Raw genomic sequence first — 15614 nt, 5'->3', positions numbered from 1 at the left:
AAGTCCACGTTCAATCAATGAAGTCATTATCTCCCAGCTTTCCAGCTTCATGCTTTTGGATAAAATCAATCTAATTCATAACATATAGTTATATGACTCCATACATATTACATCAATTTCAATAAAAAAAATTAAATTAAATTTACACTACTACTCTTAAATTATTAACCTCAAACTTCACATCTATAATATTTCAAAAAATTGTATTCAACTTTTTTTATTTTAAAAACCTCCCATAAACTTTCATTACAGTTGCCCTGAGATTTCGTTGTAAGCAAGCCACAGGTATAAGACTACAACCATCCGATCAGCGAATGTTCCGAACATCACTCGTAACAAACGCACGCAGTAATTAAGATTACTCGCGTGCAACAGCCACCAGCTTTTTGCCAATGTTCTGGCCCTCGAAAAGGCCCACGAATGACGCAGGCACCGCTTCGAGAGTCGAGACCCTCCGCTACGTCTTCCAAGTACTCGATGCTTCCCTCTCTCACGTGCTTCACGACCTTCTCCTCAAACTCCCGGTACAGGTGTCCGTATTGAAGCACGGTGAAACCCTGCAAGCGAATGCACTTGGAAATGACCAAGACGAAGTTGCGCATGCCTTGCACCGTTTCGAGGTTGTACTGCGAAATCATTCCGCACACGGTCACTCGGCCTCGAAGTTTCATGTTGCCAAGGGCGGCGTCGAGCATGGCTCCCGCCTACATTGTCGAAGTATACGTCGATGCCCTCTGGAAAGTATCTGACAACAAATTAAAATCGGAGGCTTCAGAGTACGTTCAATCGATCGATCGATCTCTCTAATCATTGAGTTGTTAAATCCAGTGTGTCAGTTAACCTTTTCAACGCAACATCCAGATCAGATTCTTTCTTATAGTTGAATGCCTCGTCAAAGCCAAACTTGTCCTTTAGTAAATTGACCTGAAGTCCAAGTGATGTCAGATTAATGATTTTCAGAAATGAGAAATGCTGTCAAAAATAACCTTTTCATCGGCGCCAGCACTTCCAACCACATAGCAGCCCATGAGCTTGGCAAATTGCCCTACGAGCTGCCCAACAGCACCTGCTGCAGCTGAAACGAACACATGCTCCCCTTCCTTGGGAGAGCTTATCTCATAGAACCCTACATAGGCCGTGAGGCCTGCCAAACCTGCACACCACAATAGCAGTAGCCTGGGCTCACACACTCTTGATGGGCTGAATCAAGGTCAGGCCAGTGGGACTTAGCAACTCACCGAGAAGGCCAGCGTAGTAAGAGAGAGGAACATCGGTTCTGTAGTTGATCTTGAAAAGGGACTCTTTTGGTGTAAGGAGACTGTACTCTTCCCAGCTAGTCAACCCCCACACGTAGTCTCCTGCTTTAAAATCCGGATGTGTAGAATCAACGACTTTAGCCACTCCATAACCAGGCACGGGCTGCAAAGGATGAAAAGGATTTAAAAGATAATGCTGGTTGGAGTTGAAGCTAGTCGATTATGGCATATACCGAGCCAGGAGAGGTGGTAGGGTAACCCCCTTGGGGCCTGGACATGAGAAAGCGGCTGTATGGGTCGCAGGAGAGGTAGAGGTTCTTGACGAGCACGGCCGGGGGCGAGGCATCAGGGACCTTCAGAATGATAGTTTCCGTCGTCACAAGCTCCATGTGGCCTTCTGTCGGTGCCTCCCCTAGCTCTATGTATCGCCTCAACACCACCTTTTTGTTCACCACCTCCACTGCCATTGCACTTGCTTCTCTCCCGTTCGAGCTTAATATTGTTCTCGCTGAATTCACAACTGTAGGTGATAGGTTCATGGTGATGCGGGTGGTGATATATAAATAGGAAGCGCAGTTAGCATATGAATTCGTATGCTCAAGCGTCACTACCTTGACTGCTGGGAAAGACACTGGTGATCTTTAAAATTAACAGCCAGCCACGTACGTGTGCCATGCGCTCAGCCATTTATAATAAATAAAAATTTCAATCAAATTGATGTTGACAAATCAACAGACTCAGATGAAGATCGACTGAAATGAGAGATTCCAACTCTGAAGCACAAATCGGTGAAACTGTGAATACTAGATATAAGCATATAACCCTAAAATAATATTCCACAAGCTGCGAAGTAAACAATATATAAACTTGAACTCAAAATAATATGACAATGTTTTTGCCTTATTGACCATATATATTATGTTCAACAGCAGTTCTAATATAGTGATTTGATTCGAGCACAGGACCAACATACTATTGACTTCTTTTTTTAACCTTTGGAGATGCGACCATCAAAAGGAAAGACCCATAACAGATACTCCAACAACTCAGGCTAAACCCCAAAAAATAAAAGTCTAACACGCACTGATGGATGTGTTGGCACCAAAACCAACAGTGGCACTGTGAGTCGTGGATTGGCTGATACGAATCTTTTACCATGCAAAAAAAAAAAAAAAAAAGAAAAGAAAAAAGAGTAAACAGGAACACTCGTAAAATGCCTCTAGACTGTACTAGTTGAGATTACTGGTTTCCCTCGGCCCAGTGTGAATCCCCTGGTACCATCTGGCATCCGAGGACCAGGAGGTTGCTTGTTAGCAACAAGTTGTTCGCGATCAGAATGGATAGAATGACTAGATGGTGGGGTGCCAACCAGATGGCCTCCTCCGCGATTATTGTTCTGATGTTGGCCGCGCCCTCGTCTCCCTCCACGGCCCCGGCCTCTCCCTCGTCTTAGTGCACCATCTTTTTCATTGAAATTTTCATCATTCTGTCCAACATATTTAACCAGAGTTTGGAAAATAGACCTAGAATATCATATTTGAACAGCTACAAAATGACTGATATCTAGTAAAATTGCTTCACGTTTATTAAAGAAGATATATTCAAAGGTCAACTGGACTTTGCAGACAATATTGACCAAAACCAAAAGAAAGCTCAGAAAATTTATAGGATCGTAGAAGTTGATTGTGCAAATGAATCGAGCATGCTTACCTCATGATCATGTGACACATCAGATGAGTGATAGGCATCACCAACCAGCTTTTCATTTGATTGGTTTGATGTTGAAACATCCTCCTCTCCGTTAAAATCACCTTCCTGTCCCCTTCTTCCTCGAGTTGCCCCATGTTTCATCTAGTTCGAATAAATAACAGTTAGAAACATTTGTACAAGAAAATCAAGCCATGCATTGACTAAGCATAAACTCCAGTAAAACAAAAGAAAGAAATAATAAAAAAACCGGGACTTGCTGAATCAATAAATAAGAAACTTTATCAGAAAAAAAAAACTTTTTTTTTAACTTAGTAGAGGACCTAGTATGAGGACCTGTTGTGGCCATGAGTTTGGATCGTGTGAATGGATGCAATACAGCTCAGGAAAAGAAATGCTGAGATAGTTTTCAGCGGAAGCGTGCGGGATAGTAGTGCAAGATAAGCCTAAATGATCATAACAAGTCCTAACTATATTTTCATAGATAACCTAAATTATCATAAGAGTTGCAATAACAATTTGCAAGACAGCTTGGAATCTCCATGTCACCTAAAACTAGCCCTTGATATGGAAGTGGAGAATGGCGATTGTAGATCAAGAGAACATTTTGAATTACAATAAGTGAAAGCAACATGATCAATGGCAATGATTACCAAGAATTTATGAAACAATTTAACTCTGAGTCCATTTCTCCAATTCTTCTCATCATTGAGTTCAGCAACCTGCATGACAAAAAACAATGGTCACCTGGTTAAGTCTTAAAAAATGCAAAATGTTTAAAAGGCAGTTGGATTATCAAGCATACTGCTTTTTCAGCATCTTCAATAGACTCGTACTCCACAAATGCATGCAACTGACAAAAAAAAAAGAAGAAATGAGAACGTCATCAGAAGATTACAGACAGCATACATTAGCTGAATGAGAGAATTTTGCATGGGACTACAAGTCAAGAACAATATACTTCATGACAAACATAATGAAGTTTCCTTGAATAGGTTTGCTGTACACGTCCCCAGGGTTTTAAGATAGTCAAAATGTTCCCCATAGTTTCAAAACTCAAATCTTTTTGCTCCTAAGCCATTAACAATCCTATCGTATCATCATTCCTTGGGGGCCTCATAGTCAAAATGCTCCCCATAGTCAAAATAATCCTGGCAAATATGTAGCCCGTTTCCATGGGGTAGTAAATTATCATATCTTCAATCCGTTAAATCAATGGTATTAGTAGTTGGCAGATAAAATGAAAAGACTTTTCAGGGTGGTCATGTATAACATAAATCTTCATGTTTATTTAACAATGCAACCTAGCAATTGTAAGACAAAAAGATGAAAATGCATACTCTGTTGCCAAAGAGCATTTCCAGTCGTGTAGATTTATTATTTGCAGGAGCTGTTCCATTGGCAGATGGTGGATAACATGTACGTATTGTCTTCACACTAGATAGCATAGATCAAGTTGTTTAAATAGCATATCCATACAGTATTAAAAAAATAACAAGATGATTTACCAGCCAACAGATGAGAAAATCTTCATAAGATTCTGGTAACAATGGTCCTCAGGCAAGTTTTCAGCCACAACAATGCGAGACTAGGGGAATAAAAAAGATAAAAGTGAAAAGAATAAGACCAAGGATCAAGCAGAAAAATGCCCATAGACCAGATTAAATGCTCACCTGCAACATTTCCAAGTCTGACTCTGTAAATAGCTGTTGACGCCTAACTCTTTTCCCATCATCACTTACAACCTGTAATTTGACTCAAATATAATGACTAAAGCCAATAAAGAGAGACTTGAAATGTTTTCAAAAAAATCAAGGAGCATTAAGTAGCTTATTAGATAAACTTACCAGTTTTGATGATGTTCGGAGTGCCATAGCAAGCTGTGAGTTGTTGCTAACCAAGGATTTGATCTTCTTAAATGCTGCTACAACTGATATTGGCACTGCAGAGAGTAAGCAATCACATGATTAAGTAATCTCTCTTCAGAACTTACTTCTTAATTCCTCAAACATAGATGTTTGGAAACTATAATATTCAGAATATCCATGTTGTTTGCATAACCAGTCAAGTGGATAAGAACACAAGTTTTATTTTTTCAGCTAAATAGCTCAGCAGAATTAAGTGCGTCAATGTCATGTTGATATATAGATTGTATGCTTAAAATGAACCAAGTTTAAACATAAGATAGTATGATTAATGATATTCAATTAGTTTGCTGGTATTTTTAAAAGGTTAAAATTATTTAATTCCATTCACCTTTCACTCTCCATGGGCTTTTCCTTGATTCCTCTCCCGCGACCCACAAGTCCACAACATTGGCCGCCTACCTACCGCTGCCCCTCTCTTTGATAGTACTACTCTCCTTCTCCCATCTCCTCTTCTCCCTCGGTCTCTCCTCTCCCTCTCTATCTCTGCCCACTCCTATATTGAATTTGGTCTTGTGCCAATCAGTAGGCTAAGTGGCATATTCCGCCCATCTTGATCGGCATGGCTCGACACTTCCAACCATAGTCTACACTATACTATCAAAATATTTCACTCAGTTTTTAAATATAAAAAAAACATAAAATATCTGGCAGCATTACTGATCTCTACCGAGAAAAAATCATTATTGCTCCTATGTAAAGGATGTGTTCCTTGCAATGAAATTAACTCACGGAGATTGTCTTAAACCCTGTAGAACTGAGTTCAAGTCATTAATCTAATTCAGATCCTTTTTTAAAAAAAAGTACTCAACCAAAGATATTTTGGCTTGATTCACGACTTTAAACATAACAATGATTATAAACTATATGAATCTAATAATCTAAATAAGAACAGCATAGGGAAATATAAAACTTTTACCAGTATTAACTCAATTGACTATGAAATTAATATATTTTCTATTTTTGAAGAAAAATTGGTTAAGCATAAGGAGATTAGAGGGATGAAGTTGGAACAAACTAGATTGAGGCATCTAACCTAGACTTTTATTGTGAATCATACATATTGAAAATTTGATACCAATATCATACCATCTTGATCAGACAGTTAAATGAAATTTTGAACCTTTTCCGATAGTGTATAATTCAAGTGCAGCATAGTGATTATTTTATTTATGATAATTAATCAAGGAACAAAAATATGTTACTGCAACTAAGGTACCAAGCTCAGTTGACCAACACAACAATTGAGTTGGGTTGTGGCCAGTAGCTTTAGGTCATCCTTAAAAACAAAAAATCTACAATCAAGGCATTCCTTGCAAAAAGAAGCCACAAAGTTTATTACATCACAATAAAAGCCAACAAGAAAAAGAACAAAATAAATGTTCAAAGATTTTTTTTACCAAATCCATCAGGATCTTTACTGATAAACCTCATCAAATGTTCAGTTGTAGCAAGGTTTGCATCACTGAAATAATACTCAACCTGTCCATGACAAAAATATTTGTTTCAAGAAGAGACAGATTACGTCACAAATAATTATACAATGAAATGCATACAACTGATAAAAAGTGAGCATTTTTGACACAATAAAATGGAGGTTCAAAAAACTTGATGTAGAGTACATGGATATTCTTAGTTCAACAAAGATTTAGGGCATAAATGATGATAAACTTAGTGGAAGCCGAACAGATTAGTAATTTGGAAGGATGAAAAAGGCTGGATTATGGTGCAGAATGATCAAGAAGGATGACGACCACAATACATCAACAAGGGAACTTCAACTTCTTCCATCATAAAGAGATTTATGCATAGTAGCAGAATGTTAGATCCAAATTGGAAACTTAACAAATAAGAAGGCCATCTTAGCTAAAATCAACTTCATATTAAATGGTAATGATAAAGTACTAATATGTAAAGAAGCATAGTATTGTATATTTATATGTTCTGCAATTAACCATTTTGAGCATTTATTAAACCCTACTGAAAGCCACTTTTCCCATATCCCATTCTTATTTAAACAAAAAAGCTGTCGTACTAAGGAGAGCAAAATAAGACACAAACACAGAAAGAAAAGAAATAGTAGCTAGTTTGAAAAGGAAAAGAAGAAAATAACACAGTAGTGATCTGAAATAAAATGACTGGATAAAACATAGAATACTCTGTACATGATCATAGGAACACTAGGAGGAATAAGTTTACAGTTCAAAAGATGGAAATGCACGTCCATATTAAGATTGCAAATCAAAGGGCATAAAAACATTGAAAATGTAAGTGTCACAACCTGGTGGTTAGAGTTGAGCAAGCAGACAAGAAAGTTTGTCTTTCATTGTTTGGCTTAGAATCATGACATGGAAGGATAGGTGTATAGTTTCTTCCACTTCATGCAAAACTGTAGACAAGTTGCTAGAATGGATAGAACTAATCTTATCTCCTTCACCCATAAGGATTAAAAGAAGGTATATTTTCACCCGTTTCACCAAAAATTGGAGAAAAGTTGCTGGACAAAGAAAAATACGTAGCTACATATGTCTTCTTTCCAGTTTTAGCAATCTGCTTGTATAAAGAGCTGAGAACTGAGGAGAGCAAATAAGACAAACACAGACAGAAAAAAAATGTTGCCAGTCTGAAAAAGGAACGAAGCAAATAAGATGATAATGATCATAAATCAAATAAATGACTAAGAAACAAAAATATTGTGTGGTATTACAAACCCCAGGAGGGATATGTTTAACAGTTAAAAAGTTAGAAATATTTGTTTATATTAAGATTCTAAAACAAAGGAAATAGAAACACTGAAATTGAAACTGTGACAACCTGGTATTTTAGACTGTAACAGCTGAACAAGAAGATGAGAGAAAGTTTGTTATTTATTGTTTGATCAAACTCATGATATACGAAGAACATAGTTTCTTCCATTTCATCCAAAACTGGATAAGTGGCTGCAATGAACAAACAACCTTTTCTCCTTCATTCTACCAGTAGTGGATATAATGGCAATGCAAGGTACATATTTCTAGATCCTATCTCTTTGCTCCACTTGTATTTGATAGAAACAAGAAATAAAGGGTTCAATTGTTCTATTAATATTTCTTACTTCTGTTTTCTCTGCATCAGTTTCCTTCCTTTCCTATTTTTCTCACCTATATTACCCTTGATTGTTTCTAAACATCATACATTATGGTCCACTTTGGATGGAAGATGAAGGGGAGGACAAAAAATGTACATAAATGATGTTCTAACACCCTCCGACAAACAATGTTTCCATCCAAGTAAATGACCACTAAGGATCTATTCCCTATGACAACTGGTGATGAAAGAAAATATGGACGATCAAAAACTTGGTTATTTACTGCTAAAAAAATGAATTATCTTTCTATCAACTAGAGTTTCTCTGCTCCCTTTTCTCCAAGTAAACCAGTCCTATGTAAATGACAAAACTTCATATGAGAGCTAAATAATTGGAATATGTCTAATACAGTGGTGTTATCAAACAAGTAATATTTGATAATTCTACTAGATGTTATGTTATCAAACAACACGTGTTGTAGTATTAGTAACACTCAAGCAGTTCAAAAGGTTTGTCTCCTAAATTTACTCACAAAACCAATGAAACACCGTGTATGTTTCGAGGAATGTCAATTCTAGTATATCATACATGAACCCAATATCGATAAGGAAATCAAACTTAGGAACTCATTAATGCTTGAGGCAGAGTCAACCGTACCTGCTTCGTGATCTTTTGGATAACTTCCTCTGGAATTCCGTCCCTCTCCTGAGGGGTTCGTTCAGGATCAGCGCTGGTATGTCCGCCCTCATGATCCTTAAATCCGCCTGGCTGCGCAGGCCCATAGTACTCTAACGAACTCGAGCTGGGAATAAAATAAGTCGGGTTCGGAGGCGCCTGGTGGAATACGTGCTTCACAGGGTGCGCCGCAGTAGCATGCCCATGGCGAATCGGCACTGAGGAGGGAGCAGGGAGCTGCGTGGAGCGAGGGACGAACTCTGCTGCCTGTGCGTTGAGGCGGCTGGCAGAGAGGGACCGCCAGAGGGATGAATCTCCGGCCTCCATCGGAGATCGATCGTCGCCGCCGCCGGGGACGGAGGACATGGCGCGGGCCTCGTGGGTTCCTAGGGTTTGCTCCAGGATTTCTTCGGCCATCGATCTCGGAGTCAACTTGGGCTCCAATGAGTCCATTATTTATAGCGCTGCTTTGAACCGTCTCAGAGTGACTGACACCCGTCCTCGTTGAGGGCTTACCATCTGGATTTTCTGCCTGTCACATAACCTCCGTACATGTAAAAAATATGCCCACGTCACCCTTGTGCCTTCGTAATTATCTGGTTCATGTAAGATATTTCTAATGGCTTGGGAGGCACCACACATAAACAATGCGAAGGCATCTTTGAGCTCACTGAAGATATCTTCAACCGAGCACATTTGTTAGCAGCGATGTTGAGTTGTGGATAAAAGTTTATCCTCTTGTAGGCACCTTGGATCCTCTTAAAGGCACCTCTAAGAAACAGATAGTTTTCCAGGGGCTATAAAAAGACCTCTGAAACTAGAAATTCAATAACAACTGAACTATAAGTCTTGTAATCACTTCCTAATCTTTCTTGTGAGCTGCCAACGTCTGTAAGAGGCTACTCCATCTTCAACAAAGGAGTTTTCTAGTGGAGCATTTTCAAAGCCTTGGATTATCAACCACATAGGTTGTAACTAAGTAATTCCTTGTTTGTTTTTTATTTTAATTATTCACTTTATTTAGTTTAAATTAATTGTGCCTACTAATCAAAGTCGAAAGAATGAGAAAGGAGTTGTTTTATTTCTGTAGGCAATTCAGTCCCCTCTTGCCGGCTACACCGGGGCCAACACTAGCATGAGCCTTAGGAGTCTTCAAACGATCAAATGTCACTTTGGCCTGCGAGCCAAGGCCGTAGAGGGTGGAGTTTTTTGTCATTCCACTGACAACATCATAGTATATCTCATTTAGTGTGTCGGTGGAAGAAACAGTGACTCCCCCTCTGATGATGGCTAAGATGTTTGAGCCACTTTCTCTGTCATTTGCTCCTGTGTGGAAAAATATAATATTGATTAATATCCAATTTGTCACAATTACTAAAGTTAATCAAGATAGAAATGAACAAATATAACAAAGTTAATAATCTTACGTGTGAGACTCGGAATCGAGAATCGACAAATGCCCCATCTTTTGTCTTGTGGGTCTTAAAAAAGACCTCTATACATATGGGCTGTCAGGCAAGATCATGCTTCTGCATACACAAATAATTTGGGATAAAATTACACAAGTTTGGTAATAAATATAAAATTTGTTACAAAGTATAACTTTAAATTAAACTCACAAGAACTATGGTATAAGTACCTCGGGTTAGTTTTAATGTGGTCAACTAGGTTAAGTTGGGTCATGTTGTGTTTAATCCTTATGTCTAAGTGTGGAATAGCTTAGGAACACAGGAAGTCGAGCGGAAGACGTAGCTAGCTAGAAAGATGACATGGGAAGGGAGTCGACGGGCTCAATGTATTCAAGGGACAAAGTGCTGTGGAAGAGTACGTTGGCAGACGAAGGAAGTGTACGACATTTCTGAGAGACGAGAAGCCTAAACAAAAGACTACTCAAGGAGAAGGCTGAAGTTGTATTTGGGTGAGCTCAACTCTGGAAGGCCGGAAGATCATCCAAGCGACCGGAGATGAAGCTAGGACCGGAGAAGGCGCCAGACGAGTCAGCAAAAGGCCGACTGGTCCGGGTGCCCGGACCACCTAGTCCAAGCACCAAGACCACTAGGCCGCCCAACGAGCACCTCGTCGTAGAGCCGTTGTTGTGGATCACTTTTGAGTGCATGCAGCAATGGTCTGAGCACCCAGACATAGTCCAAGCGTCCGAACATGAAAAAATTCAATCTACATGTTGTTGTAAAGCCATTAGGTGGAGATAAAGTTTGCACAGCTAGGGGTGCCCAGAGAGGGTCTAGGTTCCTGGAGATGCCACATTAACAAACGACTAGTAGAGTATAAACAGAGCCCTAGTCTTCTTCATTTGTACACAACACTTTTTGTATTAGAGTTTTCCATTATGTTCTTCAAAGTGTGTTCAGCATTTTATACGAAGCTTCTTCACCTCCGACTTGTGTTGAACAAGAAGTTGACTAGTTGAGTTTCACTTGCCTTGGATTAGTAACCTCCCTGGTTGCAAACTAAATGAATCCTTTTTTTTTGTCTCATACTTATTTTATGCAATTTAGTTTCATTTATTAAAGAGTTTGTTTTAATCATAGTTGAAAGTTTCAAAAAGGGTATTTTTATCATTTCAGACAATTCACCCTCTCTTGATGGTCGCACCGGGACCAACAAGTGGTACAAGAACGAGGATGCTTTAGAAGGACTAACTGCTGATAAAAGCAAAAAAATCGATGGTCGGACCAAACATCAATCCACTAAAGTTTAAGGTGGAGTTCACACACTGAAAATGTCGAATGGAGGTATTCCTAAAAATTGATTTCAAAATACTTGTAATAATCACATACGGTTTTGTAGTTCCTAAGGATCAATAAGGAGAGGAGAAAAAAAATACATGTGGACTAAAACGTAGCAAAATAACTTAGTAGCCAACAGCTGAGCGGAATACCACTTGCTAAGCGTATTACCGTCTCAAGAAGTCAACCGCATTGGAAGCTACTCCTCAGCTATAGAACCATGGGGAAATTTCCTAGAGATCTATAAAGTCACATCCGAAGTGAAGCTTGCACTATGGAACAATCTTCGGAATCAACTAAGAAACCTCCGTCTGGAAAAAGGTGAGACGCTAGCTCAACTATACGTGAAGATCAAGGAGCTGATCACCACATTGATCAATCTCGACGAAACTGTAACCAACCGCGACTCAATCTGCTACGTGCTCAATATCTTTCCTAGAACTCCAGAGTGGTCCTCGATCATAGATGCCTATTATATATCAAAGGACCTAGAGATAAGTATACTAGAAGGTCTTTTTTCGACATTAGAACTACATGAATCTAGATGGGCAGGTGCAAGAAACGAGTCAAGATGCAAACTAGGAAAAATCCAAGAAGTAAAAGAAAGGTTCGATACTATAATTGTCAAAAAGAAGAACACATAAAACAATGACTACCCAGAGCTCAAGAAGGAGAAAGATAAAGGGCTAAGGCGAACCAAGCACAAGAATCTCAAGACTACTTGGAATGAAAGTTTTTATCCGAATCTGATATAGAAGCCTATGCTGGACTAGCATTGATGGATTGTCACGAAGAACCAAGCAACTCGGAAGCTAGCATCGATGAAGGGGGAGTCACATCATATGAATGCAGCGATGCAGGGGGAGAATCTACTTTCAAATCTAACATAGTAAGTTAGGTATGTCTCTTAACTCCTGATCAACAATATTTAAGAATAAAGTCTATGTCCAAATCTTTATATAAGCTTAAAACTAAGAATATAAATTTGAAAAAGGAAAATATGAATTTGAAATAATTTTAGTTAAAGCAACTCCACTAGAAGAATTTCGTAAAGTTAAAACTTGCATGCATGAGTAGATATTTCTACGTTTTTCATAGTCATTCATGACTGGAAAGATCTTTATATATTTTGTAGAACGACTTGGAAAGAGTTCATGGAAATTCCCATAGCCATTCATGATTTGGTGCCAACTAGCTGGGAATATAAATTACAGGAGTTTAAATGTGCCTTTGGGGAAATTTACGATTATCCGACGGGACCATTTATGACTATCAAACGGGCCATTCACTCTGTGGGTCAGTAGCAGGTACTATTTCAGACTTAATTAGATTAGCTCGTTGCTCACATCGGTTCAAAGTTCCTGAGAGTCAGGAGTGGAGACATCTCTATCGCTCAACTTAATATAATGTAGTCTAATTGTAACGTCACTTTCGATTAGGTATACAATTTCCTTTGGGGTAGACTCCTTTCTCCCTTCATTACGATAAAGTGATCTCTCACATCGGCGTTGCTTTGCTCGTTCCTTGCATTCTTTGCCCTGTCATTCTCACTCCTTATGGAATGAGGAATCCGACAAATCGTCAATAAAAAGGTATGTCTCGTTTACCTATTTCGACAAAACTGGATTCAAATTATGACACCATTTGATTAATGAAAATGAAAATCACTCTTTTCACTATCGATTGAATCGACTTTTGCAATCTCCCTCTTTCAATCATTTTCCTCTTGCGTAGTCAGATGAGGAGGCAAGTGAGTCACATTTATTCATCTTTCATCTCTCTTAAAAATGTAGAAAGATCTAACCCTAAATGAAAGTCAAGCGAGAACTGATTATTAATTCAGTATCCCATAAAATCATTCCTCTCGCTTACGCTCGAGCCTATCTATCGAAACCCTCTCTATCCCTTATGGGAATGTCGATCCTATCCTGAAGTCATATTTCTCTCTCCCTATTGGTGGAGCCCTCCCTTGTCGAATATAGTTTCACTCGTTCCTCTCTCTCCCGCTCCGTGGGGGTCGATCTTATCCTTGGATACAATTTCCCTGCTATACTAACTTAAAGCGATCCCTTAATTAGTCTTATCTTATATGCATGCCACTCTTTATAAATGCATCAAAGCAACGTCAATAGCATAAATGCGGTCTAACAATGCCTTGAATTATAGTCTAGTCTAACATGGCTGAAGGGGTCATGTATACTCTTCATTCACCACTTTGTTGAGGGGTAGAGTTTATTACTACTACTACTGCCAGTATAGTCTAGTCTCCACTATACTCTTGTTCGATGTCGCTTTGCTTGTACCTGCTCCTTCCATTCACGATAGTAGCTAAAGTATGTGCCCTTTCGAGGCGTATAAAAAAATATATACCAAACTAATTAAGATCATTTGTTTACTTTTACATATTGTCTTTTAATATTGTTATTTTTTCTAACTTGAACGCAGATAGTAATTGCATCAAAAATGGGGAGATTGTTGGTGCAATTTGTACTAATGATCTAACTCATGTTTTGATGAATGATAAGAGGATTAAAGTTAGAGTGTTTTGTGATCTAATTGCTTTACTAAGTGTGTAGGTAGGTTCGTGAGACCAGGCTGTTTTATGACGGGTCTGAAGGATTTGACACCAGACTCAAATCCAGCTAGGTCCATGAGACCCGATAGCTGGTGGGAAGTCCAGATAGGTTCGCGGGACTTGACAATCGACCAAAGTCGGTTAGGTTCGCGGGACCTGCCAACTGATGGGAAGACCTGGTGGGTTAAAGGTAAGTCAAACAACTGCAAGTGGTAAGTGAAGATAAGCAACTGGAGGAGAGATCAAGTGAGGACGCGTTTCCGATTGAGGGAACTATAGGCGTCGGTCCAACTTAGGTCCATTTGGGAAACCTAAGTTGAGACCTTGACTAGATCCTGATCTCAAGAACACATGATCTAATTACTACTCATATTTTACTGTATCAGGCTCACTTTGTTTTGCAAAAAAAAAAAAAATTGTTTTCTGGTACTTTGACTAACATTTTTCTTATAGAGAAGAGGTTGCCAAAAAGGAGGGTCCAGGCGCTCGAACCATCTTGCCTAGGCGGGTGCCTGGGGCACCCGGGCAATCTAGGCACCCGAAGTCAGTCCAAGCGCCAGGACCGTAAAAATCATCTCGAAGCTGAGTTGAAGTGCGACGACTGGCCAAATCTACTTCAAAGGTCTAGGCGCCCGGAGGGGGTCCAAGCGCTCGGAAGTGGATAAACTTGACAAATGAAGCTTCAACTGGAGATCGTCACGCCCGTAACAGTCTAGACACTCGAAAGGGTTCCAAGCGCCCGGAATGAGCTTATATAAAGTCCTTCAACTAGGATCCAATCAACTTTCCGTTACTCAATATCTAATCAGCCTTGACCTACTGAGATTTCCACATTGTTAGCATCCAATAAACCTAACATGCTAGGGCTTCCGCACTCAAGGAAAGTGTTCGATTCTTCTTGACCCATTTGGGCTTTCTCTTTGCCAATTTCCTATTGGACTTCCGATCATCAAATGTCCGGTTCTTCTTGATCCACATGGAAATTTTCTCTTGCTAACTTCTCGTTGAGCTTCCGATCACCAAATGTCCGGTTCTCCTTGACCCAGTTGAACCTTTTCTTTTACCAACTTTTCGTTGAACTTCTGATCACCAAGTGTATGATCCTCCTTGACCCACTTAGACTTTTCTCTTGTCAACATCCCCTTGGACTTCTCAAGTAAGTATATGGTCTTCTTTGACCAACTTTATTTCTCTCTCGTATATTATAAAATATCGAAATCTAAGCTCAAGCCAATCCAAGCTCGATCAATTTGGTCAACCTTGATCTGAGGTCAATTTCACTCGCAATATTATTTATGGATATATGAGACTAATTAAAAAAAAAGTTTTTATAAAATTAATTTATATATAATCAGTAATTTTTAAATATAATAAATATATTTTTAATTTTTAATGATATAAATATAAAAAAATAATATAATATAATAATTTTTATTTAATAGGTTCAATGTCAGGATAGAAACACATTATAACAATTATATTTTAAGGGGACCCTTTCAAAAGAAAATTTACTCTCTTTCATTGCTACGGTAGATTTTATTTTTATTATAAAGATTTATAGATATTAATTGCTATGCATCACGCAAGATCTCTGATATACCTTGTAATATACGAGACCCATAACAAATAATGTCCTAAAAAATTATTATGGTACGTTGGATC

At 38.8% G+C, this 15614-nt stretch overlaps 1 protein-coding gene and 1 pseudogene across 1 annotated transcript; both read right to left on the bottom strand.

Annotated features, from left to right (window-relative positions):
• Positions 1 to 173: 173 nt before the first annotated feature.
• Positions 174 to 1990, bottom strand: LOC122036585 (annotated as a pseudogene).
• A 110-nt stretch (positions 1991 to 2100) lies between these two features.
• On the bottom strand, positions 2101 to 9079 carry LOC122036584 (la-related protein 6B-like). Its single transcript, XM_042595952.1, has 10 exons — positions 8613 to 9079; positions 6289 to 6370; positions 4811 to 4905; positions 4637 to 4708; positions 4472 to 4551; positions 4304 to 4400; positions 3769 to 3816; positions 3617 to 3685; positions 2967 to 3107; positions 2101 to 2742 (listed from the first exon to the last, which is right to left on the bottom strand). The coding sequence occupies exons 1-10, from the start codon at positions 9045 to 9047 to the stop codon at positions 2476 to 2478; spliced, it is 1386 nt and encodes a 461-aa protein (XP_042451886.1). The 5' UTR covers positions 9048 to 9079; the 3' UTR covers positions 2101 to 2475.
• Between the last annotated feature and the right edge of the window lie 6535 nt (positions 9080 to 15614).

Source organism: Zingiber officinale, unplaced genomic scaffold (assembly GCF_018446385.1).
Source record: "Zingiber officinale cultivar Zhangliang unplaced genomic scaffold, Zo_v1.1 ctg178, whole genome shotgun sequence".
Classification (NCBI taxonomy): domain Eukaryota; kingdom Viridiplantae; phylum Streptophyta; class Magnoliopsida; order Zingiberales; family Zingiberaceae; genus Zingiber; species Zingiber officinale.
This window is presented reverse-complemented; position numbering and strand designations above follow the sequence as displayed.